Source organism: Athene noctua, chromosome 21, assembly GCF_965140245.1.
Source record: "Athene noctua chromosome 21, bAthNoc1.hap1.1, whole genome shotgun sequence".
Classification (NCBI taxonomy): domain Eukaryota; kingdom Metazoa; phylum Chordata; class Aves; order Strigiformes; family Strigidae; genus Athene; species Athene noctua.
In genome coordinates this window covers 4,459,268-4,487,019 of record NC_134057.1, presented here as the reverse complement: position 1 = coordinate 4,487,019, position 27,752 = coordinate 4,459,268, and the positions used below count along the sequence as shown (strand labels likewise).

General features: G+C 51.5%; 1 protein-coding gene across 1 annotated transcript in view; it reads right to left on the bottom strand.

The window, feature by feature from the left end:
- Nucleotides 1-27,752, bottom strand: part of ADAMTS14 (ADAM metallopeptidase with thrombospondin type 1 motif 14) — a 34,189-nt gene continuing 6,437 nt past the window's right edge. Inside the window, exons 3-22 of the mRNA XM_074924252.1 lie at nt 26,058-26,214; nt 24,631-24,827; nt 16,154-16,237; nt 14,275-14,431; nt 9,202-9,307; nt 8,883-9,026; nt 7,900-8,032; nt 7,658-7,771; nt 7,006-7,154; nt 6,630-6,805; nt 5,691-5,824; nt 5,353-5,476; nt 5,141-5,224; nt 4,821-4,984; nt 3,962-4,127; nt 2,529-2,661; nt 2,166-2,373; nt 1,649-1,775; nt 1,086-1,196; nt 1-421 (exon numbers count right to left, since the gene is read on the bottom strand). Coding sequence (XP_074780353.1) covers nt 66-421; nt 1,086-1,196; nt 1,649-1,775; nt 2,166-2,373; nt 2,529-2,661; nt 3,962-4,127; nt 4,821-4,984; nt 5,141-5,224; nt 5,353-5,476; nt 5,691-5,824; nt 6,630-6,805; nt 7,006-7,154; nt 7,658-7,771; nt 7,900-8,032; nt 8,883-9,026; nt 9,202-9,307; nt 14,275-14,431; nt 16,154-16,237; nt 24,631-24,827; nt 26,058-26,214 — 3,024 coding nt within the window. The 3' untranslated portion in view covers nt 1-65. The remainder of the gene's footprint in view (nt 422-1,085; nt 1,197-1,648; nt 1,776-2,165; nt 2,374-2,528; nt 2,662-3,961; nt 4,128-4,820; nt 4,985-5,140; nt 5,225-5,352; nt 5,477-5,690; nt 5,825-6,629; nt 6,806-7,005; nt 7,155-7,657; nt 7,772-7,899; nt 8,033-8,882; nt 9,027-9,201; nt 9,308-14,274; nt 14,432-16,153; nt 16,238-24,630; nt 24,828-26,057; nt 26,215-27,752) is intronic.

The following is a 27,752-nucleotide window of genomic DNA, read 5'->3' as shown; positions in this document are numbered from 1 at the left end:
GGGAGGGAGGGAGGGAGGGAGGCGAAAGGCTTCCCCTGCCCCTCGGCGAGGTGTTCCCGAGCAGGTTACCTGGCTGCCTGGCCCCTGCCCAGCTCACTCGGGGCTGGCAGCCCCCCGGGGAAAGAGCCGCTGCCAGGCATCCCTCCACCAGCGGCTGGCCCAGCCTGGGGTGCTGGGGTGGGGTCCCCCCCGGGTCCCCCCCGGGGAGGGGCGGTGGGGTGGGGGGAGAGTGGCAGAGCAGGGCTGGGAGCGGCGCTTCCCGGGAGAGACCTGGGACCAGTGGTGGGGGGTGAGCCAGTGGTGGAGGAGGCTTTCTTGCCACAGGATTCGCAGCAGAGCTTGTTGTAGCCAGGGATGGAGCAGTAGCGAGCCAGGACCTCCATCTGGCAGAAGATGGACTTGTCCCCGAGGCAAGGCTCCCCTGGAGAGGGACAGAGCAGCGTCAGACAGCACGAAAGATGGAGATGGCATTAGGCTCCCACCCCTACACCTTTCCAACAGTCCCAAAGGCAACAAGGTGTCCCGCTTGCTGTCCCCAAACCTACTATCGCTCTCTGCCCCAGGGCAGCAATTTTGGTGACGCTTGTACAGGAAGGGGGGGCAAGGGAGTTGGAAAATGAAGCCAGAGCGCTCAAGATTTGTGTGCACAGCAGAAAAAAGAGAGAGCAAGGGGTGCTCCAAACCAGCAACTTAAATCAGATCATGATGCAGCTCGCCCCAGCTATGAAGCGCTCTAAGCAATGCCTTGCTTGGAGCAAGGGGTAAAAGCCAGAAGCCATCTCCCTGCTTGGGTAAACATGGGGGGCTCAAAAAAGTTCCAGGTGAAAAGGGCATAAAATCCAGGAGGCAAAGGGGAGCGCAACACGGTTGCCTGTCCAAAGGCAGAGGAAACTGTAAGATCCCAGACTCCACAAGATGGCAACCGAGCAGCAGGCTTTGCAAGCAGAGGCGTCAGGGATGCAGCAGTGGAGGGTAAAACTCCCCAAAATCAGTGCTGGATGTGCACCCTCCCTTTGAACTGCCCCCCCTTCCCGCAGGGAGGGGTATCCAGGACGCGTCACCCTTACCCGAGCAGGGACACTTACTGGAGGAGATCTTGCTAACGGGGTTTTTGGCCCCACCCTGGGACACCCGCTGCCCTTTGGGCGTGCTGTGGTCACCGGCGTCGGCGCTGGCGGTGATGCCGGATTGCTTCCCTGTGGAGAGAGCACCACGATGCCCAGGGGCCACAGGAGGTTGGGGGCACTCAAAATACCTTAGGAGGATGTTTTGGTGAGGTATTGTTTTGTTTTAAGGGTTCTGCTAAAAAACGAGGTCCCTTGGGGGAGCACCCAGTTGGGGTATTTTGGGTGGCTTAAGTGCTGGGCAAAGATGAACTCCAGGGTGTCCATCCCCATCATACCCTCAGCTCACAGCATGCCCTAACTGCCAGAAAACCCAAAACCACCTACAGCAAATATCAGGGCAAAGATAACATTTTGGCTGGCGTTTAACCCTTTCACTTCCAGCAGCATCAGGGACACTCAACCCGTCCTTGTTTGCTGGTATCCTGAAGCTGTGATGGGCTGGAGGGATGCATGAAAGTCAGTCCCCACTGGCACGTGCCCCCCCATCCCTGAGTGATACCTCCTCCTCCTCCTCCTCTCACCTGGGCAGAGGGCCACGTGGCAGCCCTGGACAGCCTCTGGCTTGTCGCCCTCGCAGCGCCCGCTGCCCTCGCTGCCCTTGCACACCACCTGCCGCTGCTGGACGCCTTCCCCACAGCTGGCCGAGCACTGCGCCCAGAGACACACAGACAGACAGTCAGGGGTCGGGGGGGAGCCCACACACCCCGACAGCCACCCCGGAGGGGGATTTGCAAGTATTTTCAGATGATGACTCCTCGGGTGGATATTACTTTCTAATAAAGGCTTTCTCTCCCCTTCTTCAGCACCCTGCCGCCCCGCTCTCCACCAGGGATGCTATCCTATCCACTCTCCCATTTTGAGTTTCCCCACAAACCTTGGTGAAAACACCTCTGGCTCTTGTACCCCTATCTCCATCCCTATGAGACCAGCCCGCTCTATAAGCACCCAGCCTTCACACCCAGCTCCTACACCCCTCCTCCCAACCCTGCTGTGCAGTTGGGGGGCTTTCTCCACCCACCAGCCCCCTCCCCAGCTCACCTCTGACCAGGCTCCCGTCCTCCACTGCGCAGGGCAGGGCAGGCGGCTGCAGGGCCGGCGCGTCTCGGGGCGCTGCCCGGGGCAGTACTTGGTGTGCAGGGTGCGGTTGGTGCCGTCCTGCAGGCGCTGCACACACTGCACCGCCCGCGCCTGCACCCCCAGCTTGCCGCAGGACCTGCTGCAGGCACCCCACTCCTCGGCCACCCAGCTGCCAGGGGAGGGGGGGTGTGGGGGGAAGATGGACACGGTGAAGGCATTAGAGGTGATGCCCACACAGGGAAGAGGCTGGCGCGCTCCCAACGCCGCCCCAGATACTCCCGTAGAGGGGCTGAGAGCACCCCGGGCTGCCTGGGGGGGACTTACGCTGGCTGGGAGCACTCCTGGAGGTTACAGCGCCGCCGGATCGGCTTCGGCTTCTTGCTGTTGTCACAGAAGTTTCTGTGCACCATTCGGTTGTCGCTTTTCCGCCGGCAGCCGTACTTGGTGTACTGGATGCCTGGTGGGGACAGAGCATAGGCAGTGAGTCAACAGGGGCAGGGGTCTCACCGGCTCCCCACCCAGTCCCTCTCCTGCATCCCTGCCAGGATGGGATGTGTGCTCTCAGATGTGGGACCCAAGCTGCCTGTCACCCAGGCTTGCAGAGGATGCTCATGTGGATGCTGGACCCCCCAGCCTCCAGCGGTCACCCAGGCTGCTGTGGGGCGCACACACAGAGAGGGACAAAGCAGACTCAGTCGCCCCCCCCATCCCTCCTCAAGCTGCCCTCCCAAAACCCCAAGTCAAGACATGAGCGTTTACTGGTGGAGACACAGCCACAAGCACTTAGCAAGCTATAGATTTGGCTTTATTTCTCTAGATGGGGGTGAAAAAAAAGCAGCACATCACAAGCCCAGTCAAAGCACTGCTGTAATTTGCCAAATAAGCTGTGCTTGCTTGGGAGTAGACCAGACTGGGGCTAAGCCAGCCTTAGCCATGAGCTGCCTGCTGCGCTGCCCAGAGCCCTGCTGCAGCAAGGGCTGCAGAGCCAGCAAGAGCTCACTTTCCAGCTCTGCAAGTCCCAAAATCTTCCAGCTGCAAGGCGGAAGTGTGAGGTCTTCTCCATTACTGGAGTGTCAGGTAGGTTGGAAGTGACCTCTGGAGGTCTCTGGACCACCTCCTGCTCAGAGCAGGGCCAGCTTCAAAGTCAGATCCCACCAGCCATATCGGGGCAAGGCTTTCATCAGCAAAGCCCCCAGTGCCAGCATGGTGGCACAAACGCTTCCTCCCAGAGGGAAAAATCCAGCAGTAACTCTGCCAGGAACTCACAAGTGCTACCTGCCCTCCATCACAGGACCCACTGGTGTGTCCACACCTATTTCCATGCAAGCTTTAGGAGCCGTCATCTGCAAGATCACTACTCCCTGGCTCAAAAACAGCCAAAGAATTAAAAAAATCAAAGCAGGTATATGGATAGACAGACGAAGGTACACACACAATCACATAATCCTGTTGTCATAGGAAATCTGGCTAAAATGCTCACCTAAACTGCTCCTCAGTTATGGTTTTTAACACCCATGTGGTAGAACCCCCAAATTACAGAGGTGCAAAGAACATGGGTATGGAGAAGAAAGCCAGGCCTCCAAACAGTACCAGGTCTAGGTCTAAAGCCTAGCGATGTGTGATCTTGGGGAGAAACACTCTAAAACAGCACCTGCCCATTTCCAAGCCAGAGATGCCCCAAAGGGCTCACGCACTGCCTAACATACCCAAGCATCCTCCCAAGCCCACGCTGCAGGCTGCTACAAAGGGAAAGCTACCTCCTCCACACGCCTTGGAGCACTGAGACCAGCTCTTGAGGGCCCACTCATAGGAATCCATCTCCTCAAGCAGGACGTTGTTGTTTCCGATCATGGGCAGCAGATCTTCGTGGATGATGTACCGATACATCAGGCTGCTCCTCGCCTCCTCCTCCTGAGGGATGACCTGCAGGCAGAGAAAGGACAATTGGAGAGGGGGAAGGAGAGGAAGGAGCAATGCCACGGAGGAAGGAAGGGAAGAGAAATCCATCAAAGAAAAAAGAAGTGAACACTGACTGGGTGCTATGGTACACACACGAGTAGGAGAAACAAACTAGCTCCAACGTGATTAGGTGGGCTCTGAACACAGAGTCTACCCTTCAGGAATGTACCTCTCCAGTTCTAGACAAAAATGCTGCCCAAATATCCCAGCTCCAGCCTTAGGCCAGGTGTCCTCGGACTCTCCTTTGACCTGCAGGACCACAATCTACACCCAAAGCCAGCGCCGGCCAAGGGGATGGATGAGAGTGCAGACCTCCCCTTCCCTGGGTGCCCAGGGAACCCAATCCCTAACTCCCTCCAATACGAGTATAACTAAAATGAGACATGGAGTCATGAGCATTTGCTGCACAGAGCAAAATGCAGTTGGATTCAAAGGCAAGCACCTGTGCAATGCATCCTTATGCCGTTCTTGCATACAACTCACTAACCCTTGCTTTTGGCTAGCTCATTTTCCTGGTTTTAATGACATGCCCTACGTCCTTTCTCTGCCAAAGTCCTTCCACCACCTCCTACATCCCATCTGAGACCACCTTCCCTCTCTGTACCGCTGGGTGATGGGTGTCCCCAGCACCCCCAGAGCCAGGTCAGCCAGGCTTACCAAAACACTGATGGCCTCATGCAGAGGACCGCTGGTTTTCAGGCTCTCCTTGCCATGTTCAATGGTGTATTCCCACTCCAAGCCCATCTCAATGAACACTTGGCTTTTGGCTTCTTTACCCTTGGCGTTAAGGATGAAGTTGCCCGTGGCTTGATTCTTAACAGCTGGAGGAGAAAGGAGGTATTTCAATGTCATTTCCTCTGGTCACTGCCTTTGAAGGGCTGGAATGACCCAGAGAAGACCCTTTGGGTGGGAATTATCAGCATATGGCTGAGAAAAGGGTAGTGGGTGAAAGGAGAGGCAAACTACAGCATACTCACCGATGCTGTGGGACGCGGGCTCCATCTCTTCTATCTGAAGGTGTCTTGCCCCAGCTGGAATCTCGAACATCTTCAGAACACCCACTGGAAGGAAGGATGGAAGGAAGAAAAAGAGCAGGTTTGCTCCAACCAGACACATACCCGCTCGCAGCCATGTGTGAATTCAGCTGACCCTGATGGAATCTGCTCCCCAACCCACCCAGCCCACTCACCCAGCTGCTTGGGGGTCTTGGCCAGCGTGCCCTTCACCGTCCGGCAGTGGGAGTTGTCCCCCCCGCAGACCCCGCACTTGTCATCCTGCTTCAGGGAGCCGACCTCCTTGTCACAGCCAACGTGCTGTCACCCGTGGGGAAGAGAAGACAAGCATGGGGTTACATCCCTGCAGCCCACCCCATCGCTTCACCGTACCCATAGCCCTTTACTGCACACAGGGTCAGTCCCCAGGCTAAAACGTGTGTCCCCGGGGCATCGTGGGTCAAGGGGATGCACAGGTTCTCTCCTGGGCAGGCAAAGGACAGGGACAATTGTGCAGCAGCCATCAGCTCCTCACCACGCACTCGCCCCGGACGCAGATGCTGTAGGGGTCTCGGTAGCTGCAGCGGGTACCGTCGTGAACGACCTGATTCATGAACACCACATCCCCCGTCCCCTCGGACCGGCAGATCAGCTCACACTTCTGAGCATCTGCAGCAAAATAAGAAGTAAAGGGGAAAAAGAGGGGGGGGGGGGGAAAGGGGTTTGTGGGAATATATTAGATTGATTGAAGACAGAAACCCAACTCAGCTGTCGTACGCCTGAGCACAGTCAGATTTCCAAAGCCCAGGCTGCTCATGCGCCTTACTCTGCCACATCCATTTGCTGCTCAAGAGCCTGCACCTTTGCCCAGCTCGCTCGGGAAATTCAGAGCCTGGACAGGGCACACTACGTAACATCACCGTGCCAGGCACTTGGCTGCATGCACAAGGAATACCATGCCAGGCAGGCGGACCTGGCTCCCATCCCAGCCCGGAGCAACACGCTCCCCACTGCGGCTCCGGGAGCGAGCAGGCAGCACCATCACCCCACCACCACCTCCATGGAAAGCAGTCCTCTGCACGCCAAAGCACACAGAAAGTGGAGATAAGACTTTTAAAATAGCTCAGAATTATCTCTGGCTACCATTACAAGAGGCTCTCCCTGCAGGAGGAGCGGGGAGAAGTTCCAACACGGGCTGATCTCAGCCCACCCCTGCTGCGCTTTGAGACAGCGGGAACCAGAGCAACGTCTGGGTTTCTCTACATGACACCTGAGGGCAAACACAAGAAATTGATTTTAAAGACCTGGCTGCTTGATGCTGGATTATAACAGTCTAGTTTCCAGCCCAGGAGCTTTCCACAACCCAACAGCTGTGCAGCTGGCAGAGTCTCCATCCCACAGTGATGGCCACCAGCGCGGCCTCCTCTGGGACGGAATGGTTACTGCTGCTTTGCTAGGACCCACTGCCGCTCACCGTCGTGATGCTCGTAGGGAAGCCAGGCGTGCTTGCTGTTCTGGTGGGTGTAGTAGGAGTTGCGCTTGGAGCACTGCTGGGCACGGAAATCCTGGTAGGGCCCCGGGCACTCCTCGGCATTGCACACTTGGTACTCGTAGGTGGCTCCCGGGCAGTGGCGCCCACCGTACGCCGGGCTGGAAAATAAAGTAGATGGGTTAAAAGGGCGTTGCGGGAGGGGATGCTGTTCAGCACCCACATGCACGGCACAGCTCATGGAGGAGCAATATCCCATCCCTGCCGACCGGGCACACAAGGGGAAGAGAGAGGAACCTCTGGCTCCCTGTCACTTCCAGTTTCACTCCGCTAAAAGGAGGGAGGCGGAGGCCAAACGTACGGCGGGTTGTCACAGTTGCGGCTGCGCGAGCGCACGCCTCCCCCGCAGGTCCTGGAGCACGAGCCGAACTTGGACCAGGAGCTCCAGCTGCCATCCTGGCTGTAAGGCTGCTCAGATGTCTTCCAGATGCAGTGACCCTTGAAGCACCACTGGAAGGGAGGAGGAGGAGGGGTGAACTCAACGCCTGCCTCTTCCAAAGCACTGGGCACCAGCAAAGAGAGCCCTCCTGCCCCCGCAGCGCTACAGAAACAGCTCGCAGCTTGCAAAGCAGAGAGGAAGGTGCCCTTCATCACGCCCTCAGGCACGTCCCTCCCATGGGAAGCAGGACCAAGAGCGCTCCCCAGACATGCAACAGTGTCACTGATTTGCTATTAATTTGAGCTGATTTTAATGATTTTTGGTGATTTGGTTTTTAAGTAAGGAAGGGTTTAGAGGAACCATGCAACCAGTTATGCTGCTACAACAGCCACGAGCTTTTCCAACACATACATGCAGAAGCAAGCAGACCAGAAGAAAACCAAAGTCCTCATCTGAGTACAAACTGGGGAAAATAAGGAGTATTGACAGCTAAAAACCAGGCACCCACCAACTGCTGCCCTTGAGGGTGTCCCTGTCCCCTCCCAAGGAGGGAGCAGGCAAGACCAGCCCCTACCTTGCCCGGAGAGCACTCGGTCCCATCCAAGGGTGGCCCCTTCTTGGTCTTGCAGAAGTAGGGGTTGTCCGGGTGGCTGCACCACAGCTGCTTGCAGGGGTCAAAGGTGCGGAACTGGGGAGCACAGAGGAGCTGGGCTGGGACAGCAGCGGGGAGTCCCGGCAGGCTCACAGCACCCCTCCTGGCACCTGGCTGGGGGTCCCAGGGGTGGCGGGCAATGCAGTCATGCAACCTGTACTCACCGCCGTGCACGTTTTGTAGCCCACACCAAAGTCGAAGCGGCACTGCTCGTCCATGGAGTAGTTAATGCCCGGCAGCTCGGGTAACGTGGGCCACTGGTGCTCAAAGGGGTCATCCAGGAGGCAGTCATAGGAGCTGCAGAGATGCAGGGCAGAGGCAAAGCAGAGTCAGGTATAGAGGATTTCCCTCCTTCACCCCATCCCTCACCTTCAGCACCCTCTCCAAATTCAGATATCAAGAAATGAATTATCCTGCAGTGGTGGAGTCCCCATCCCTGGAGGGGTTGGAGAGTCGGGCTGACCCAGCGCTGAGCGATCTGGTGGAGTTGGGAACAGTCGGGGTGAGGTTAATGGTTGGACTGGAGGAGCGTCAAGGGCTTTTCCAACCTAGGTGATTCTGTGATGCTAACTACACAATGCTGGAAAACATGTTTCCAGCAAAGAGCAGCTGTGCAGCGTCCCCCAATGACAAGCACCCCACCACTGCCTGCAGCTCACTCAGGGATGGAGCACCTTGCTGCTAGTGGGTGCTCCTGCCACTCTTCTTAGTCCCAACACACAGAAAGCCCCTGGCCTGTTTCTAAAACTTTTTTTTTTTTTTTTTTATGCAGCACAAAACATTTTGTAGCCTAAAAGGGAAACCACATAGGCTGCCCAAAGCAAATGGAGAAATATTTGAGATCTGGAGTCTACCAGCACAGAGCTTCTGCGAACTATTGGTATCTCCAGCTTTTAACAGGCTCCTATTTGTCTCCAGGCTCCGCAGCCCCAAACCTGTTCAGCCTCATGCAAGGAACCAAAGCTGTTAGTAGAAGAAAAAGGGAAAATAACTTCCCCAGGACCCGTTTTTGCTATTCTGGCCAAAACAGGGTACGGCAATGGGGACCTGCCCACTGCCTGCTTCACACAGGAGCTGCTGGGTACAAAAGGCAGGCAGCCACGCCGTCCGAAGGGGGAACATCCCTTCCTGCTTAAAACTGACTTACTGAATGTAGCGGTTAAGCTCCTGCTTGCTGCAGCGGGACCAGTGGTAGCGGTGGAAGGCAGCCTGGACCAGCGGTGCCATGATGCTCCCCATGCTGGTCTCATCAGCACAGCGGTTGCCCTGGCCATCGTGCTCCATGCCTAACCTGGTGGGAAAAGCTGGTGTAAAGTCAGGTTCCCAGAGGATTTACACCAGCCCCATTGCATGCCGCGGTGGTACGCATGCCTGCACCAGCAGGAAGTCCCCTTTGCAAAGAAAGGGGCACCACCACGCTTGTCCTCGTGCCAAAGGGGACAACCAGCTCTGCCCCCATGACTTACACGTGGCCAGTCTCGTGGGCGACCACGAATGCCGAGGAGAAGCCATCTTCATGGTTGAGGGTGCAGCTGCGGAGAGGGTGGCACATCCCTGTCACCGGCGCATAGCCTATAGCAAGAGACAAGGGAAGGAGAGAGGAAGAGAGGAGAGAGAAAAACCTTTGAGAGAGGGGGGAAAAAATGAAAAATTAAAAAAAAAAAAACCTGCAAGCCTGGCTTCATTGCAAAGGAGGAGAAAACAAAGAGGAAGGCACTGAAGAGGAGGAGCTGCCCAGGTCATCTGGATGGCAGCCCAAGGACCTGCTCACCAGTACAACCATCCCGGCTGCCAGTGCCAAAAGCAGGCGAGGTTACGCTGAGCCTTGCCAGCATCTCTTTGCCCTCGTGCTAATCCGTCTGGGCCAGTGAGAGGGCAGCAAAGGAACCCATAGGTCCTTTATTGGTGCCAGTGACCACCCCCCCCCAAAGCCCAGAAACAGCACCCCTGCATTCTTCTTTATTAAAAAGAAAGGGAGCGACTGAAAAGCATGAGATGTCCCCCAGAGCCCCACCAAAAACCAAGCCTCGCTCACTGCAGGTTACGGGGACCCCTGCCATGCACCCGCACATGCACCCACACCAGCCCCAGGCACAGGGGCAACCCCCACCAGACAGGGCCGGGGAGGACCATGCACCTCCCCAGCCCCCAGCCCTCGATCAAGTGCAGTGCAGTGGGGCAGCTGTGGGCAGGGAAGCCTCCCCCTGCCCATCCAGCAATACATCATCCTGAGTTTCGTTTATTTTTCATTTTTTCTCACATTTCTGCCCAATTCAATTAATTCCTTGCCACTTTCTAGAATTTACTTTCTAGATTTTTCTAATGTATATTTTTTTTAAGGACCAACCCTTTTTGGCATCAAGGGGAAGGAAGTTAGCACAGAGAAAGGACTTACAGATCCAAGAGGCAAAAGCAGGGCAGGATCATGCTGGATACCGCAGCCCTGGGGATAGGGATGCTGGAAGAGGAAAGCTCAGTGAGGAAGAGGGAGGCTGAGCTGCAGCAGGAGGGGTGCTGATGAGCTGAGGGTGGATGTACCCCCCTAAGCCTGCCCTCCTGCACACACCCTGGCCAAAACACAGGGTCCATGAAGCCCATGTGCCACCATTTTCGTGGGCCACTTGCTCCACACCAAGCCAGCAACTTGCGACTAATTGCCCTGGAAGATGATGGAGAGGAAATGATGGGATTGCTCTCAGCTTAATTCCCCAGATGAACAAGTGGGTGGGTCTCACCTACACAGCTAGCCAAGGACAATAGATTATAGCAAAAAATAAAAGGTTTCCTACAGCTCTGCCCTAAAGTCAACAGCAGTTGACTCTGTGGGTGCAGTGAGCAGATCGGATGCCTGACGGGGCAAGGGATGGGCAGCTGCTGCACCGCTGGACACCCAGAAGTCACCATCACCCCAGGCATAAGGCAAAACAAGGGGGTTTGGGGCGAGCATTTCCCTTGATATTTCTATTTATCAGCTGATCGGAGATTTTCCAGGGTGTCCACCTGCAACGGAACTTCTGAAGGAAACTTCTCTCATCATAATAATTTAATTTTTCAAAACAAGCCCAGACACAAACCTCTGAAGGGCTCACTCACACGGTATCTTGTGGGAAGCGATGGATGCGGTTTTGCCTGTGCTCCAAGTGAAGGAGGACAGGCAAACCCAAGTTGCTGAGCAAAAAGCCGAAGATTAAATAAATACCTGACTCTCATTACATGCAGAGCAAGTTCACTTCTGCCTGTAAAGCACCACATAACTCAGAGGAGCCTCCGCAATGACAAGGATCTTCTCAAAGCAACTTCAGTAAATACAGTTAGGGTTTTATTTACTGGGGGAAGTGTTTGCTTTTCATCTTCCCCACATCCAAGTGGTCAACAAGTCTTACTCCAATGAACAAATAAACTAAAACACCTTAAGAAAGAAAGTGGAGAAATGACATGCTCAGTGGGTACTGCAGTCAGAAGGAAAGTAACAGGTAACAGGCCAAACTAAGAGTTTGAGAGAGAGAATCAGATCGTTGGGTTTAACCATACAGTAATGAGTCAAATTCTGGATAAATCATTTTTAAGTCTTTTTTTTTTCCCCCATGAAACTTTCCACAAGAAAGCGTAAAGATGTGGCAAGTTTTCTGTACAAGGGGACAGCAATTATATTTTGTCTAGGATGAAAACGGGACACATTTCCAACTAAAGTGGCTCTGGATGTCTAGGCAGGAGATGGGGCAAAGGAATATGAAAAGGTGGATGCTCAGGAAGGCAGACACTGATCTCTCATAATTAAGACCTCCCCAGTGAGAACTGGAAGAAGTATAAAGGGTTCTCCATGGGAGAACGATGGCAAAAAATACTTACCTGCAAAATACTTCATTGGTAAAGACTAGATTAGCCTGCAAACGCGTACCAGACACACACATAGAAGGGGCATCTCCTCACCACACTGGCAAGACACCAGTCTCTTGCTTCTTCCAAATGCACTTTATTATTCTTTATGGACATTTCCTACCTGCTTTCAGCCTCTCTGACCTTCTACATGGACCACCACCAGCCTGCTCAAAGGTCAGCTGTAGGTGATTACAGGTTAACAAATTAAATCTAACCAAAAGCATCCTTCAGCCTGGGCCAGAAAGCCCTCCGTGCCTGCCCACTCCAGAGGGACACAGCACTCTCTTCTGGTTTAGACAGGGCTTCAGCAGCAACGATTAACAATTTACAACCCATCTATCCAGCGCCAAGAGGCATTTCTCTTTGAAGGGCAGGAGTTTATTTGCAACCCACGCGTGAGGGCAGTGCTGCTGAGCTGTCCGTCCTGGCCCTTCCCCTTCACACCTTTCATCAACTCCCTTGATTCCCAAAGCAACAATTGCATCAGCTTTCCAAAATTGCCCTGCGCTGGCCATGACTGCTCCCACTTCCATCAAGCGATGCCATCAGCAGGGCTGTTGCCAGCACCGAGAAGTTTTTGTAAACCTCCTCAGGGCTCAGCTTGGATCTGCAACAGAGGAGAGCTACGCCACAAGACCACGCTTTGCAAGGACTTGCAACCAGCTTAACTAGTGCCGTGCCAGACCAGACACTGTCCTGGTTTAATGGCCAAGGGGAGGTGACATGATGAAGGGGGAGGTATGAGCCATGTCTGGTGGGAATGTGGTGACGGAGCATGGTTGGCTTGCCAGCATGGAAATAGCCTGGGCTAAGAGAACCACACGGGTTAATGAACCAGATTCAGCGCCATCTCCATTGCTATTGGGCACACAAATGTAAGGAGAGGTGAGGCATCAAGCTAAGCACAGGCTTGACATTTAGGTTCCATTCCCAGGTCCCTGTGAATTGGAGGACTTCATTGTCAAAGGCTTCCTTCCTCCTGGCTTGTTGATTTAGGCTGCAGGGGCTTTGGGACAGGACCACCTCTGCCTTCAGCTCAGCTTCAGGACAGGCATGAGCAGGGCAGATGCTTCCCAGCTGGCACATACACCCGACAGCAGTGCCTAAAGGAGCCAGCAGGTATTTGCCATCACCTCAGCAGCTGCTTAGATACTATCAATGAACACACACCATGAGCAAGTATTGGAGGGCAACGGTCTGGTCCTTCATTGCATGTAGCCCTGAGCTGACAAGGGGTGATAGGGATCTAAAAGGACTTTGTTTTGAAGAAAAGAGGCAAAAGTAAGCAAAGTGTTACTATCCCAGCAACCCAATGAGAGGGCAGTTCCTGGGGGGGCGAGAAGCACCTGCATCTTGTGCCATGCAACACAACCAGGCAAGGACGTGGCAGCCATGGGGACTTCTGCAGAAAGCAAATGTCCATCCCAAAGACGTGTGAAAAGCAGGGAGCCAGGGAAAGAGGGAAGGAGCTGGAACGAGCACCCCTAGAGCAGGGCTACTCCATCGATCTCACCACTCCCTCCCACCAAGGGGGAGCTCAGTGAGTCTCCCCCTCTGCCAACATGCCAAAAAAGGTCTCCTCTCACCAATGCCTTTGGACACAGTCACTTTGCCAGGAAGGGTCTAGAAAAACGAAACAAAACCTGGTATTCCACCCACGCTGCCGCACAGCTCCAGACAAAGTGCCCGAGGCAGGTCAGCAGCTTGGCAGGGAGGCTGCTGGCACAACCCAAGCTCTGCTCTTTGATGGCCACCAGCATGTTCAAGAGGGCTTCCAGCTGGGTATCCCTGCGGTTCATCCACTGCTGCAGGAAGACCCTTTTCAGGAAGGTAATCAAGACAAGGACAGGACTCCATCTCTACCTCTTCTTCCTCCTGTGTGCACCAGAAGAACTAGTGCTACAAATTAGTGTGACGTTACTAGCATGTTCACAGCATCAAATGGAGCCTCCTGAGGGGAAATCCAGACCTTGCCACCAGTGTGGGAAGGAGATGGCAATTTGGAGGCAGCAGGCTCAGGAGAACTGGGAGAAGTCACCTCTCATGATAACACCAAAGCATCTGCTTTTTTAACAGAGTCATGAAACACTAGAAGCTTTTCCTTCATCTTTTTTAAATTTTTTTTGCCTAGGTCTCTAACTTCTCAGACCACATCAGATCAGCCTCTGTACCAAGAAGGTGAGAGGACTATTGCCATCACTCCTTCAGACTGCAGTAAGACCTCCTCTTTGGCCCAGGGTTTACTCAATGCTCCCATGCCCAAGTCCTAAGAGGGTTAAGAAACTGACCTATGTAAAGCCAGGTTTTAAAGGTCCTCCCAGGGACAGAAAGGACTGACAAGCCCCATGAAGATCCCTGTGGTATTGCATCTTTTTTTATGTTATTTTTAAACTTTTATGGTACTTTGGGACAAGGGGAGGATTGGTGCATGAAACCAAAGTTAAGGGAAGAATGAATAAAGACCATTTTTTTCTTCATTCAGGTTGATGCTCTGGATTGATTCTGTCTTCCTTCTACTTTACATTTAAAAAACACCAATTTTTATAACCTTTTTCTGGACCTTGCTGGCCAAGAAACAGACTGTGTTTGTAAGAAATCCTCTCCCCTCGCTGGCTTTCCCCCAGCAAACTGCACATACCTGATCGAGATAAATACAGTACCTTGCATACCTGCGGGACCAAAATCTTGCCTGGTGAGGAATACAGCGTGGTCGTGGTACTCGGCATGCTCCGGGTCGGAGCGCTGCTGCGAATGAGCCCAGCGGCAGACCTGCTCCAAGCTCCGAGACGGGTTCCCTCGCTCTATCAGGCTGACTGACTGGGTAAAGAATTAAAAAAAAGAAAAAAAAGAAATAAAAAGATGGATAAGTTAGTGGAGGAGAAGGAACCGGTCAAGAGTTTTGGGGCTGGAAAGACTCTGAAGCCGTGCTTCTCCATCATTAGAATCTAAACACCCTACTTTGCATCTGCAAAGCATCATGCACCTTTTTTATTTTAAAACAGCTAGGAAATCATTCCCACAAACGGATGTGGTCTGGTACAGGAGAGTATACAACCCTCTTTGGTCACACAAGTGCTTGGGGCAGCAGCAGATAAAAGAGGAGAGCAGCTGGGACATAAAGAGGATTCAGATTCCCTGTTGCTGCATGGGTTCCTTGTCAAGCCATCATGAGATGCTGATGCTCAACGATGAGCACAGCAACACTCCCCTGTGAAATGTGACCCACAGAGACCAAGACCCCAAGAGGAAACAGGTGGAGGTGCCCGTGACTGTTTTATACATACCATGTCCTTCGTATTATTTTTTTTTTGTTCAAGATTAGCATTTTGCAAAATTATGCTCTATAAAATAAATGATGCTCTATAAAACAATGTTCTATAAAATAAATTATGTTCTCTAAAATAAATGATGCTCTCGGGCACAGGTACCTCCTGAGCTGCAGTGGTGGGAAGAAAGGTAAGAAATACTGCCCTTCCCCTGGCCCTTAAGTAGAAGCCACAGAGGTTTTATCCTACGAAATGCAAGGTGGGAGACAAGAAGCTGCAGGAGGACTTGCTTCAGGAAGCATCAGACCTAATCAGTGGTGAGCTGAGATCTCACCTGGATTCAAACATCTGCTCACACCCGAGTCTCTAGGACCACTGGGTTTCTGCCAGACACGCAGAGTCCCATAACAAGCAGGTTTTTTTCGAAGACCAAATGGGGCTTATTCGTGGACCACACACAGAGACATCACCATGTTGAGTCATTAACACCCTTGCTAGAATGCTTTATGTAGGATAGGAGCCTGCCACAAAAAATATAGCAAATCACATTGTTTTAAAGAAAATCTCTGGCTGCCATGCTCAGACGAGCCTTAAAAAATAAATGCAACCTGAGAAATCACACAGAACCTTCCCATGCTTTTTCTGTCCATGCCCAAGCCACCTGAGAGCTGCAGGATAGCCAGTGACGCCTTCCAGGGTTGCCAAGTCAAGGCTGGTACACAGGAGATCCTGGCCTCGGCTTCTCCTCACTAACATCCAGCTCCTATCAATGTGGGAAGCCACTTCTGTCCCACCATGTACTGCCACCCTAGAGCTTCTGAGGAAGCCTTTCATGGTTTTTCCAGCACCCTGGAGCAAGCAGATAAAGGCTGATGGCAGCCCACCCACCATCTCCCCAGGAACCTCTCTTTGCCCTGGGGACAGCTATGGGGCTCTCCAGACCTTCAGGCTCCAGAAACCAGCCGGATGAGGGTTCAAATTTATCCATGCTCAGCACAGTTGTCACTTGGGCTTCAAAAGCTGACCTCAACAACCACATGTTTCCAAGCTGGGGCGCACCTAAGTGCTAAATATTATGGTGATGAGACACTTAAGTCATGGTGTCACTGCACCCTTGCCAGACCTGGAAGAAGTGGCAGCTGCCTGCTGCGTCTGTATTGCATTTTGGCAGCCCTCCTTCCCTCATGGGGCAGAGCTCGAGCTGGGAAAGCAGCTGAAAAGCAGAGGCCAGCCTGAATGGCATCTCCTCGCCACATCCAAGCACTGTATTTACCTGGCGGTATCCCACCATGATCATCCTGACCAGCACGATATTGATGTGAACACCCAGGGACTCGTCATGATAAATTTCATCCACCTGAAGAAGGGAGGGAAATAAATCAGAGAAGAGGTTAAGACCATCTCAGTTCTCAAGCCCCTCCTGTCCTCTACACTCCTATGTTCAGCATCCTACCCCGCTTTCCAAGTCCGCACAAGACCAGGTGCAAAGATCTCATCTCCCTCCTCCCACCCCCAGTGGTTTTTTTTAATTTTCCCCTGCGTAAAAAGTCAAAAAGCCAAACTGGAATAAGCCAGATTTCTCCAGGATGGGTGTCTCAGATAGTCAATGACATCACCTGACCCATCAAGAGAGCGGAGGAGGGCTGCGTTTCCCACAGGAGCTGCCTCCACTGCTGAGCATCTCACAATGAGCCATCGCCCCCTTTGGGATGTGAATTTCTCAGATGGAAGGAAATGCTTCGGGCTCCAGCATCATTGCATTTGGTGGAAAGAAAAAATGGCTTTTTGGGGAGAGGCGAGCGATCACATCAAAGCAAGGGCATTACTCAGTTATACCAGTGAGTCAAATTTGACCTACCACTTCAGAAACCCCAGGAGAAGAAAATACAATGAAAAGAGCAGGGAGGGCTTGTGAGTCAATAAGATATCTATCAACATCACCCATTAAAAATCACTTTGCCAAGGAAATAATGAGCTATAGCTTTTTCCTTCTGCGTTTCTAGGATGAAGAAATAAATTCTACTCCTAAGTGTTACCAAGAGAAGATATTCAGATGAGAAAGATGATTGCAAAGGAAATAATAAGCTATAGCTCTTTCCTTCTGTGTTTCTAGGATGAATAAATAAATTCTACTCCTAAGTTCTACCAAGAGAAGAAGACATTCAGAGGAGAAAGGTCCCTGTGAGCTGAGCGTAGATACAGCTGGTCACCGAGAGAGGCACTGAGCCTTAAACCCATGCAAGTGCAGGAGATCAGCCTTCACCCACTGCAAAGCACGTGAGAAAATACAGCCCAGGAAAAAAACCTGATTTTTAGAGAATGGGACTTTCTTATTTCCCAAAAGTCTCCAAAATGAACACTGAAAAGTCAGACAACAGAAGTCGAGGAAGTTAAATTAAAAACCATTTTTAATACTGATTAGAATTAGTGTTTAAATTAAAATATACTTTTTCACCTTTGTCCAAGAGAGAAATAATTTGCCTCAGCTCTATCACAGCTTTCCAGGCTAGATTAATATTACAAAACCAGATTTATGGAGCTTTTCTATTTTTTCCCCCATTCATTTCTTTTAATTTAAGCTTACTTTTGAAGTTCCAGGTTGAACCCCTTTAACTACTGCCCAAATCCAAGTCAGCCATTTCCCAGTTTGCATGAGTGCTTTACGAGCCCCCTGATCTATAAGCTGTATATCTGTTTGAAATACTCACTCAGGCCATTTTTAAACCCAAATACCCAGCGTTAACATTGCCCCATGACAACTAATACTCCCATGGAGTGGTTCCAAGCTTTACAGAGAGATAACGCAGGTCCTGAGCCTGCCACATTTCGAATGCAGCAAAACTGACGCCCCTCCCCAAAAAAATCAACAAATAAATTACCAGTCCATCCTCATTAAGTCATCCCTTTGGATGCACAGACTGTAAGCCCCGTGATGTCATTTCTCCATCAGCATGGAAAGGTAACACATCACAACCCCTCCTCAGCTCAGCCGTGGTCGAGATGCTCATTTACACTGCACCAGTAAAGGCATTTTGTAAGATTAATGAGAATATGCTGGATTTCTTCTCATGCTAACTCTTTTTTTTTTTTTGGATGTACACAGATGGGAGGAAGGTCATGCAGTGCTGCAGCTGGGCTCTGGCCTGCAAACATTACTCATACCTACAGTCCCACCAAAGCGTGAAGCATTCATCCCTCATCCCAGCAAGGAGCTGCAACACCCCAGCAAGGGTCACGCTCAGCCCCAGGCTTTGGGATGTAGGAAACTTTGGCATCCCGGAGAAAATGTTAGCAGATCTCAGAAGCCCCACGTCAGGAGTTTGGCCCTTTACAAAAATATTCCAAGCCTTAATACATGTCATCTGAGAGCAATATAAAACGGTGAGAAATAGGGGGAGAAAGGGAGAGATGAAAAATGTGCTATGGCCCTGAAGAGCTGGAGAGCTGAACCTGGGGAATGGTTCAGGGGAACACGGGGGAAAACTACGGCCATGTCCTCCACTTTCACAAAATCACAGAATCAACTAGGTTGGAAAGGACCTTGAAGATCATCCAGTCCAACCGTTAACCCAGCACTGACCATTCCCAACTCCACCAGATCCCTCAGCACTATGTCGACTCGACTCTTCAACCCCTCCAGGGATGGGGACTCCCCCCCTGCCCTGGACAGCCCATCCCAACGCCCAACAACCCCTTCTGCAAAGAAATACTTTCTGACATCTAGTCTAAACCTGCCCTGGTGCAACTTGAGGCCATTCCCTTGTCCTATTGCTTTTTACGTTGTTAAAGAGACTCATCCCCCCTTTCTTCCCCCTCCTGGCAGGGAGTTGCAGAGGGCCAGGAGGTCTCCCCTCAGCCTCCTCTTCTCCAGACTGAACCCCCCCAGTTCCCCCAGCCGCTCCCCAGCAGACCTGTGCTCCAGACCCTGCCCCAGCTCCGTTGCCTTTATGCATTTTCCTTCACCACCAGTACTTGTTGGGAGCTGGAGCACCATTAAGCTGGACCGCTGCAGTCAGCACCTCAGCATCCCCCACCAGCACTCTGCTGCTTGCTCCTCACTCCCAAGGACCCCTCAATCCACTGGGATGAACCGTGTTCCTGCTTTGGGGACCACTCTGCCTACCAGAGCTCCCAGCCAAAGCCACTGCCTGACCTTGCCGTGACTCAGAGCATCCAGAGCAGCAGCACAAACCTCTCCCTTCGCAGCTGCGCAGGATATTTTGGCAGGATGCTCAGCAGACCCCACAGGCAGCGGGAAAGAATGTTCTGGGACAACGTGTCACATGGTAGCCACTCTCCAGAGAAGGGGACAGTCGCATCCAGGCGAGGAAGGAGCACGACCAGAGGAGCTGTTTGGGGAGGAGCTTTGCTCCATGCCAGCTGACACACCAGGCAGCCCTCCTCTCAGCAATGTCTCTTGCCACCAGTGGTGCCTGCAAACAGTCCCCAGGTCTGAGGAGAGCTCCCTGCCCCAAACCATGCACGCCCAGGCAACATTATCTCCCCTGGGAGAAAAAAAAATTGGGAACAGCCATACTTTTCACAGTCATTGACAAATAAACTCATCGACACCCTTCCAGCACTGTGCATCCTTCCTCAGCCCTGCTAGAGAAGCAGCTGTGGACAGCAGCAAGACCGCGAGCAGCTTAGAAACAGCTTATTAAAGGACTAAAATGCAAGAAGCTGTATTACTCCAAGATGACATTTAATCCCCTAAATCTTCCTTTTAAAGCAATGCTAAATCCCACTCTCCTCCAGCTAGCAGGGACTAGGTACCCCTCCAGTCTCTGAACCAAAGGGTTAACCTTAAACCCCAGTCCCTGTTGTGTCTAGGGGAGGGCAGCATTTAGGCAGGGTTCTGTACCTAACAGATACCAGCTCTGCAGTGACCTTTACGGTTAATTCAGAAAGCAGATGTGGAACCAGACTGCCCAAGGCTACGGACTTCCCTTAATAGCCAGATATAAATAATTGATCAAGGAAAAAAAAAAAAAATCAAAAGGGTTTGGTGCTTGCTGTCATGGCAGCTGCGACTCTGCAGTCCCCAAGTTTCTGGGGGGGATCATCAGCATCTCCCCCAGTGCTGTGGTGCCTGTGGAAGGAGAAGTGGGTATGGAGGTGGGGGGGCCAAGCATTACCTCCCCTAACCCCATCAGCTCAACCTGGAGCTGGTTCAGGCCACAAAGGGGATGGAAATTGGCCTGGAGAGCAGTTTGCAGGCCTGGACAACTCCCCCTGCCCTCTGTGGATGCCACTGAGTCAGTGTCTTCAAAGAAAATCCCCCCAGAAAATACCTGCTCAGCAAAGGGTTTGGGTAAAGGGACCTGTCTCCCTGAAGATACATGGGATAAAGATCTTATCCTTCTCACCCACATGGTTAGATGCCCAGTCTGTTTAATACTGCCATCCCGCAACAAATACTCTGCCACTTTATTTAAAAGGAGGGTGGGGTTTTTTCACCTAAAACAGACCAGCCCTTAAGGCTAGCTCTGCATTAAGGGCAAACCAGCAAGAATCACCAGCCTGCAGGACCCCCAGCAGGCAACTCCAAAGCCCCCAGCCAAGGGACGATGCTAATATTTTACACAGAATGAAAGGAACATTAAAACCCCATGCATCCTCTCCAAAACGCGCAATGAATTCACCAAGTGCATGCACACACACACACCCCCTCCTCAAACCCTTGCTGGCACTGGGAGCAAGACTGCCTACCTAAATCCTTGCAAGCCTCTGGCCAGCCCCGAATCTGCAGCCGCAGACGCAAGATCTCGACAGCAAACCGCACTGGCAATGTCTAGACCTCGCCGTTCTTCAGGGAAGGAAAACAAAGAGAGAGACACGAAAAGAATTTGCCAAACCAGCAGAATAGCTGACATTTCAAAAGCCCAGAACGCTTACTCAGAACAGCCAAGTCATCTTTAAGCTCCTTTCTTTTACTCCCTCACTCAATTTTCATGCTGGTGGTTTACCCCAAGCCTGTTTTCTGGGGTCGAGGGGCTAGGAACAGAGGCAGAAATCCTCCTGACTACATTAACAGGCTCGCTACACATATTTACATCCCCTGCAGGGATGTACACCACTGTCTGCAAGGGCAGACCTGTGTTACCCACATTTTCAATATAGAGGAATGGAGGAAAGGGGAGGTTTGCTCTGCAGAGCAAGACTCTAGATTTTATCACAGCTCTCTATGCAACAGGCTAAGTTGTCCCAAAAACATAGCAACAAACATGTGAGCCTACAGAGAGGGTGAGAAAAAGTGCGTGTATGCGTAGGACAGACATCAGACATATTTTTTGTTATTATCAGTTAGCAACAAGATGGCTCAGGAACCACCAAAAAAAACCCCCACACCAGAAGGATGATAATTTGCCCATCATTTTAGACTGGTCCCCCTCCTGAAATGGCGTCAAGCTCAGCAAATCAGTGTCTTGAGGAATCCACACTTCAGCTTGGCTTTTCAGATAATCCCGGGTTAAAATTAAAGCCAGAGGTTCGATTTTTTTTTTTTTCCCCTGTAACTGTGTCCTCCATGGGGTCTCAGTAGCACTCTTTGTCATTCAGCCTTTGGGAACAATAATTTGGCTGATGTGCTGGAGAGGAGCTGGGCAAGTCCCAGCCTGGAGAGGGCTCTGAGTCACGGGGTTTCCCTAGTAACCTGAAACAATTGGAAAACACCAAGTACCTCTGCATCCTTAACCAAATCATGGGCAATATCCTACAAAACCCCAGCAAACCTACTGATACTAAGGAGAGGCTCTGTAGCTCAGCTTGTCTCCTCCGAGCAGCGCCAGCCCCAGCCTTGAGAGCATCAGGGGTGAGTGGTGGGAAGTTCCAAAGGAGAAAACCATGCCTGGGCTTTGAATGGCCAGCACAGGCCTGGGTTTAACTGGGTAATTCCCTCTCAGGGAGCCCAACTGAGTAACAAGAGGCTGAAAAGCAAAGCAGGACACAGAACATTTCCTCCTCTCCTCTTCCCCTTAGAGAGTGCTGGATCCCCTCCTGGTTCCCAGCCCTCCTCCCACCCTTCAGCCCTCACATGCAGCAGTCACTGTGGCTGGGGGATGCTAATTCTGCTTCAGTACCATTGCAATCCCTGCCACAGGCAGCAAGCAAGACAGGGGAACAGCTTCCTCCAGCCGCCACATCACCAAATATTCATCCCAAGAGCCCAGCATCGGGGAGGGGGCCAGGTTTTGCTAGAGTGGCCACAGCGATGCTCGGCTCGGACTTATGAGATATGCTCAGATATCCCTTCTCCAGCGTGCACAGCAAGGGATGGCAAAGGATGCATTTCCCACCCGCTTCAACCTGACCCAAAAATCCTGGTGTAGCCTCTGAGCCAAGAAGGGAAAGGCAGGCTGAGAACACAGGCTGGGAGTTGGGAGCTAGTGGGGACGGCAGCCTGCAGGGAAGCTCTCCGGTGCACAAAAGGAGCAGTCATCCTCATGGCAGCTTCCCAGGATGGACACAGTGCTGTTTAATGAAAAGCCTGGCAACCACATTTCTGGCAACAAAATAAGATGTGGGGTTTTTTTAAAAAAAAAAAAGTTCTCCATGACGAATCATTTATCACCGAGCTTCAGCCGACATCAGGTTCCTAATAAAAAGGTTTGTGTCTCAGGGAGAGCCCCAGGACCCTACCTACAGCAGCGCTGTGTTAAGCTGAGCCCACACAGCACTGGGAAGGTGTACATGTTCCACCACCCCCTCGGCACCCAACAGGGACCCCAAAAAGAAAAGCCCAGGAAAGTTTATTATCAACTTCCAAGCTTGCTGCCTCTCTTTTTGGGATATCTCCTGATTGGAAAACTGGATGCTTGCCCAGCTGGCTCCACACAGCATCTCCCCGGCGTACTCTAGCCCAGCTCATTAAGTCCTTTCCTCGTTAGAGGGCTGGCCAAGCCTCTCCTCCTTGCCCTTGCCTCCAACTAATGGGATTAATGTTCAACTGTGTGGTCCTAGCATGCTCCTCCCCACCAACCCCCAGCACCCTCCTCTCCCTCTCCCTCTGCCATCCAGGCCAGAAAGCATTTTTTTTTTTCTGCTGAATCGGGTATTTTAAGGCAATCTGAGCCGGTAAGGAAACGAGGCGGCGCCAAGGGAAGAGGAGGCGGATGGAGGTCACAGCAAAGCTGGAAAGAAAACGCACTAAAAACCAGAAAGAAAGAAGGGGAAGGGGGTGGGGGAAGAATGTATAGAAGGAAGTAATACTTGGGGAAGTATTTGTTGCATGCATTATCCTGGGTTTTTTCCCCCCTTTTATTGATGCTGCCTTTTTCCCCTCTTTATTTAATTCATTAAAGTCTCCAGCACTGCCTTTATTTGAATAGACAGCGGTCCTCCCTTCTCCCAGCACAGCATCCCGTGCATTCACTCCCTGAAAAGTCCTGCCCGCGGGGTATAAACCATGAAATGCGCCTGAAAACCAACCTTTTGATTAGAGCTGACAATCCCCAGGCACTCAAACCATCCGTCCCCCCAGATCGGAAAGAAAAAAATGACATCATCTCCGACCCCCGTAACGTGGGAAGAGCCCCAGGTCAGAAGGGGAACCCTGCGGCTTCCCCCTTGCAGAAGGATTTAACAAGCAAAGGGGAGAAACTTTCAGAGAACGAATTTATGTGATGCTGAGAGCATTCTACCACGGACATCAGGATAACGCACCAGAGAATAAAACGTTGCAATGAAGGCATTTGCTTTTTAAAACCAAAATCTCTATTTGGAAACTGGCCACATTACACCTGGTCTTTAATCCCACAAATCCTTACCCCTTATGTTATAATTTTCCCTTAATTACTGGCAATATGGCTCTGAGCCTGCCTGCCAGGGCAGAAATAATGCCCAAACAAACAAGAAAGCAACCAGAAAGCAAAAGCATCTTTATAATTGATTATTTCTGAGCTGGTTGCACCTTTCAAACACTTTCCATCACCATGCAAAAGAGTACTCAAATAAAAGTAAATAAATAGAGGCGAGGATAAAGCATGGAAAACAAAACAAAAATGGGGCAGCCCACAAAAGAGAACTTTGAAGGCTGACCCTATTTGCAGACATTCAGGTGCTGGCAGAGCAAGCCTCCTGCAAGATGAATAGCTGAATAAATATTGATCCTTCCACATCTCTCCGGACTTGGGGAATATGTGCATTTTTATCTTAAAAAGGAAAGAAAAGCAGTGTAGGGAATCAGCACAAGCTGCCCCACGCCACTGAATAAGGAGAGATGCAGAAGCAGGGCTGCTGGAAAGCTGCTGTAAACTCCTTTTCAAATACAACTGACTAATCTTCAAGGTGCACGGGTTTTCCAAGGAACATGACAAAACTTCTGAAAATCTATAAAAATCTTCCCCCCCGTCAACAAATATTATTCAAAATAAGTAACAGACATCATAATTACAAAATAAATAATAAATATCATCATTCCAAACTAAATAATCAACAACCATTCTCTTTCCTAGCATTTGCAGTGATTCTGGCCATGAGGAGGAGATGGTCTTAGCCAGGAGGAACAGAAGAAGCTCTTGGACTCGGGTGACTGATAGTGATGGCAACCAACTGCCACTGGCCAGGGGAACGTCATGCTTTCCATCACTCCAACTGCCACAGCCAGCCGTGTGAAGGAATAGCCCTTCCTGCAGCACTTTCTTCCCCCCCCCAACCCCATTTTTTCCCAGGATAAGAGATTTGCAGTGTCAAAAGAGCAGTAAACCAAGGGAGGGGTGGGAGCCGCAGACGCCCAAAGCCAAGTCTTACTATGTTCATGAGGGTGAGGACATAGTTCTGGACGTGCTCCTTCCCATGGAAGCGTACAACCGAGTCATCCACCGCCAGCAAGACCTCGATGTTGTAGTCATCCTTCCTGGCATGGCGCCTCTTGCGCTCCGCATCCCCCAGCCGCTCCGCCATCAGCTCCAGGGAGTTGGGGAGATCACCCACCTGCACGCCGGGCACTGAGCAAAGCACAGGGGGCAGGGAGAGAAACAGCCATTGAGGTCAACTGACACCGTGGTGACACTCAAAAAACCCATAAATTAAGCAGGAGAAATAAATAGCATATTGAACTCCAACCAGGTTGCTAATCCAGCTTGCTCTACAGTAGGGAAATGCCTCTGGATTGGCAGCACCAGCACTAGAAGACACATTTATGTGATGATGGCCCTACACTGTCTGTTGGGTGCTGGTGGGACACCTGGGGAGGTGGGGAGGACACAGGCAAAGCTGGGCGTTGCTCTTGGAGAGCAGACAGCCGTAGCCAGAGGATCCTTCATCCTTCATCCCATCCTTCACCGCATCTTTCACCCCATCACCCAGCAGTCCCTTCAAAGATCTCAACTGCAGCTCCATTAGTGATGCTGCAAAAGCAACAAGCACGGCCTGGAAAACTTTTAAACTTTCTTACAAATCAGGGAGCCGATTATGACGCCACAATAGGTGAATAAATGCCAGAGAAGGCTAATGCCTCTGCATATATTATAAATAGGTTCACAGAGTGCTTTTGCACCACGTTGACCCCAAGCTTGTAAACACTTCTGGGTGCGCTCGGCTTTGCACGGGTGGGAGGGGAAGTCAGCAGGTGATTTATGCACGGAGTGTAGCACACAGTGAAGTAATGCTATAAAAAAAAGGGCTATGTTTTCTCCTTCAAGGCAAAGAAGAAAAACAAAAAGGAAAAGGCACTGGAAAAGCGAAATTATGAAGTGAGTTATGAAGGCTGGGAAAAGGAAGGGCTTCTGTCTTCTGTTAAAAAGACAAATCTACGCCACATCTCACAGAGTATAGGTGCTTAAAACAAGGCTGCAGCACCTACATCACCAAGCTGCAGTCAGCAGCCAAGTCAGACCAAGTCCAGCTCCTCATGACCCCTCTGCTTCCCATCCCAAGGCTGATGTGATCACCCATGGGCCTGATCACACCCATCTAGGAGATCTTTGAAGAGGAAGAATAACTCATAATTAACTCATTCAATTTTAACCAAATTTGGAAGAATTTCAAAGCTCCCAGCGAAAGCCCAGCATTTTCTTTCCTTCTTTCTTGCTGATGACCCAACTGGCAGTTAAAGCCAGTCTAAAGCCACAGGGCAAGATGTACCAGCCAGAGGGCAAGCAGAGGGAGAAATCCTCCCCCCGCAAGAAATAGTTATTATCAATTGCTGGGAAAGGCTCGATTCCAGCAGTCCCTACCTTCGGGGTGGAGGTCCTGGTGGGGCTCAGCACCGTCCTGCCGGATGGCCGACCGCCGGTACACCACGTGGGCCCGCCCGTGCTCCTCTGTCTCCTGCTGCCCCCTCTCCAGGGGCTCGATGAAGAACTCGTTGCTGTCTGTCCGAATCAGGCCAGCCTGGACTCCACAAAGAAAGAAAAGGGAAAAGAGAGGTGTGTTTTTATATACGTGTATGTACACACTCAATACACTCATTAAAGATCCACGCAGAGCATGCATGAATGCAAGGGGAAAAAGCATTCCAAATAAACCAGGGGTCTTGTTGCTACTCCATGACACTGGGATGGATCCACGACCCTGTTCACGTATGATAACCCTTAATTTCTCCTGTAGATGGAAAAAAAAAAATTAAAAAGGAGGAAAAACCAACCACTAAAAAAAAAAAACCTGGCCACAATTCAAGTTATGTCTTTATATGGCTAGGAAACTCCATTCCTTCTCATCAGCAACGAGTTTTTCTGCCTAACCCTGCGCATCAGGGGATACAGGCTGCACGGGCTCCCACGCCACCTCGCCTCCCTGCATGCTCCCCATCCTCCTCCTCATCTCCACAGTGCTGGGGATGAAATCAGGCATTTCACCGACACTACTAACTGCAGTCACAGCAAGAAGGAGGGAAAAAGAAAACATCGTCTTTGCCCCGTGAAGTGCTTGGGAATTAGCACAGGGGAATCCCTTTGGAGGAGAAGCTGGAAAGCGTTACAACTCCACCTCTCAAAGAAGAAGATGAATGAGAGGGCAAACATGGTTGGAAATGTTGTCCTGGCTACCGACCTGCTCCTAATTAACACCAGGCTCCCACCAAATCCCCCTTACATCAGCCCAAGCGCTCGTACCCCACAGTGCCGGCTGGCTCGGACCTCAGGCAAGTAAAAGGATCACCAGGATTTGGCTTCCATCCCATGGGCAGCCCCCCCCAACCCAGCATTTTTCACAGCTCCCCTCCACCACGCACGCGCATGCTCCTTCCTCCGGCACTGCCCACTGCTGCCTGCTGTTGAACAGCTGCCTGGAAAACACAGGCAGAACATATGGATCTGCCTTCAACAGCATGTACCTGCTGGAGTCCTCATCAGGGCTGGGGTACTGGAACTGTTTTCATCAAATAAAATAAAAATAAAATATCTATATAGAGATATATATTTTGCACAGAGCAGAATGAAGACGTGAGCTGGGCTCTGTAAAGAGCCAGGCAAAGCTGGGGCTCTTCCAAGCCCGCCTGGGTCATTGGATCCCCTTTGCATTCACGTACCGTTGCATTCATCGTGGCATCAGCCAACCTGGCTCTGTTAGACTTCATCAAATTTCCTACTCCACTTGGGTTTTATTAGCTGCTTAACTCTTCTGGAAAGCAGGTTTTTGGCTGGTTTTGTTTTACCTCCTTCCCAAGGAATCTAAGTACGGGCAGTTGTGCTACAGTCAACTTGCCTGACACACGTATCTCAGGTCCTTCCCACAGGAGACATTCAGGCCACCAGGGCAGGACCTCCCCAGCCAGGGCCTGTCCCACCACCCCCAGCCAAGGAGATGAAGGTCACAGCCAGGTTCAACCAAGAGTTTGGAGCACCAGGCAAGGCGGTGGCGATGAGGCAGAGCTCAAGCCAGGGAGTCAAGCCACAGGTCAGGTCCAGTGATGTTGGGCATGTCCAAGCCAC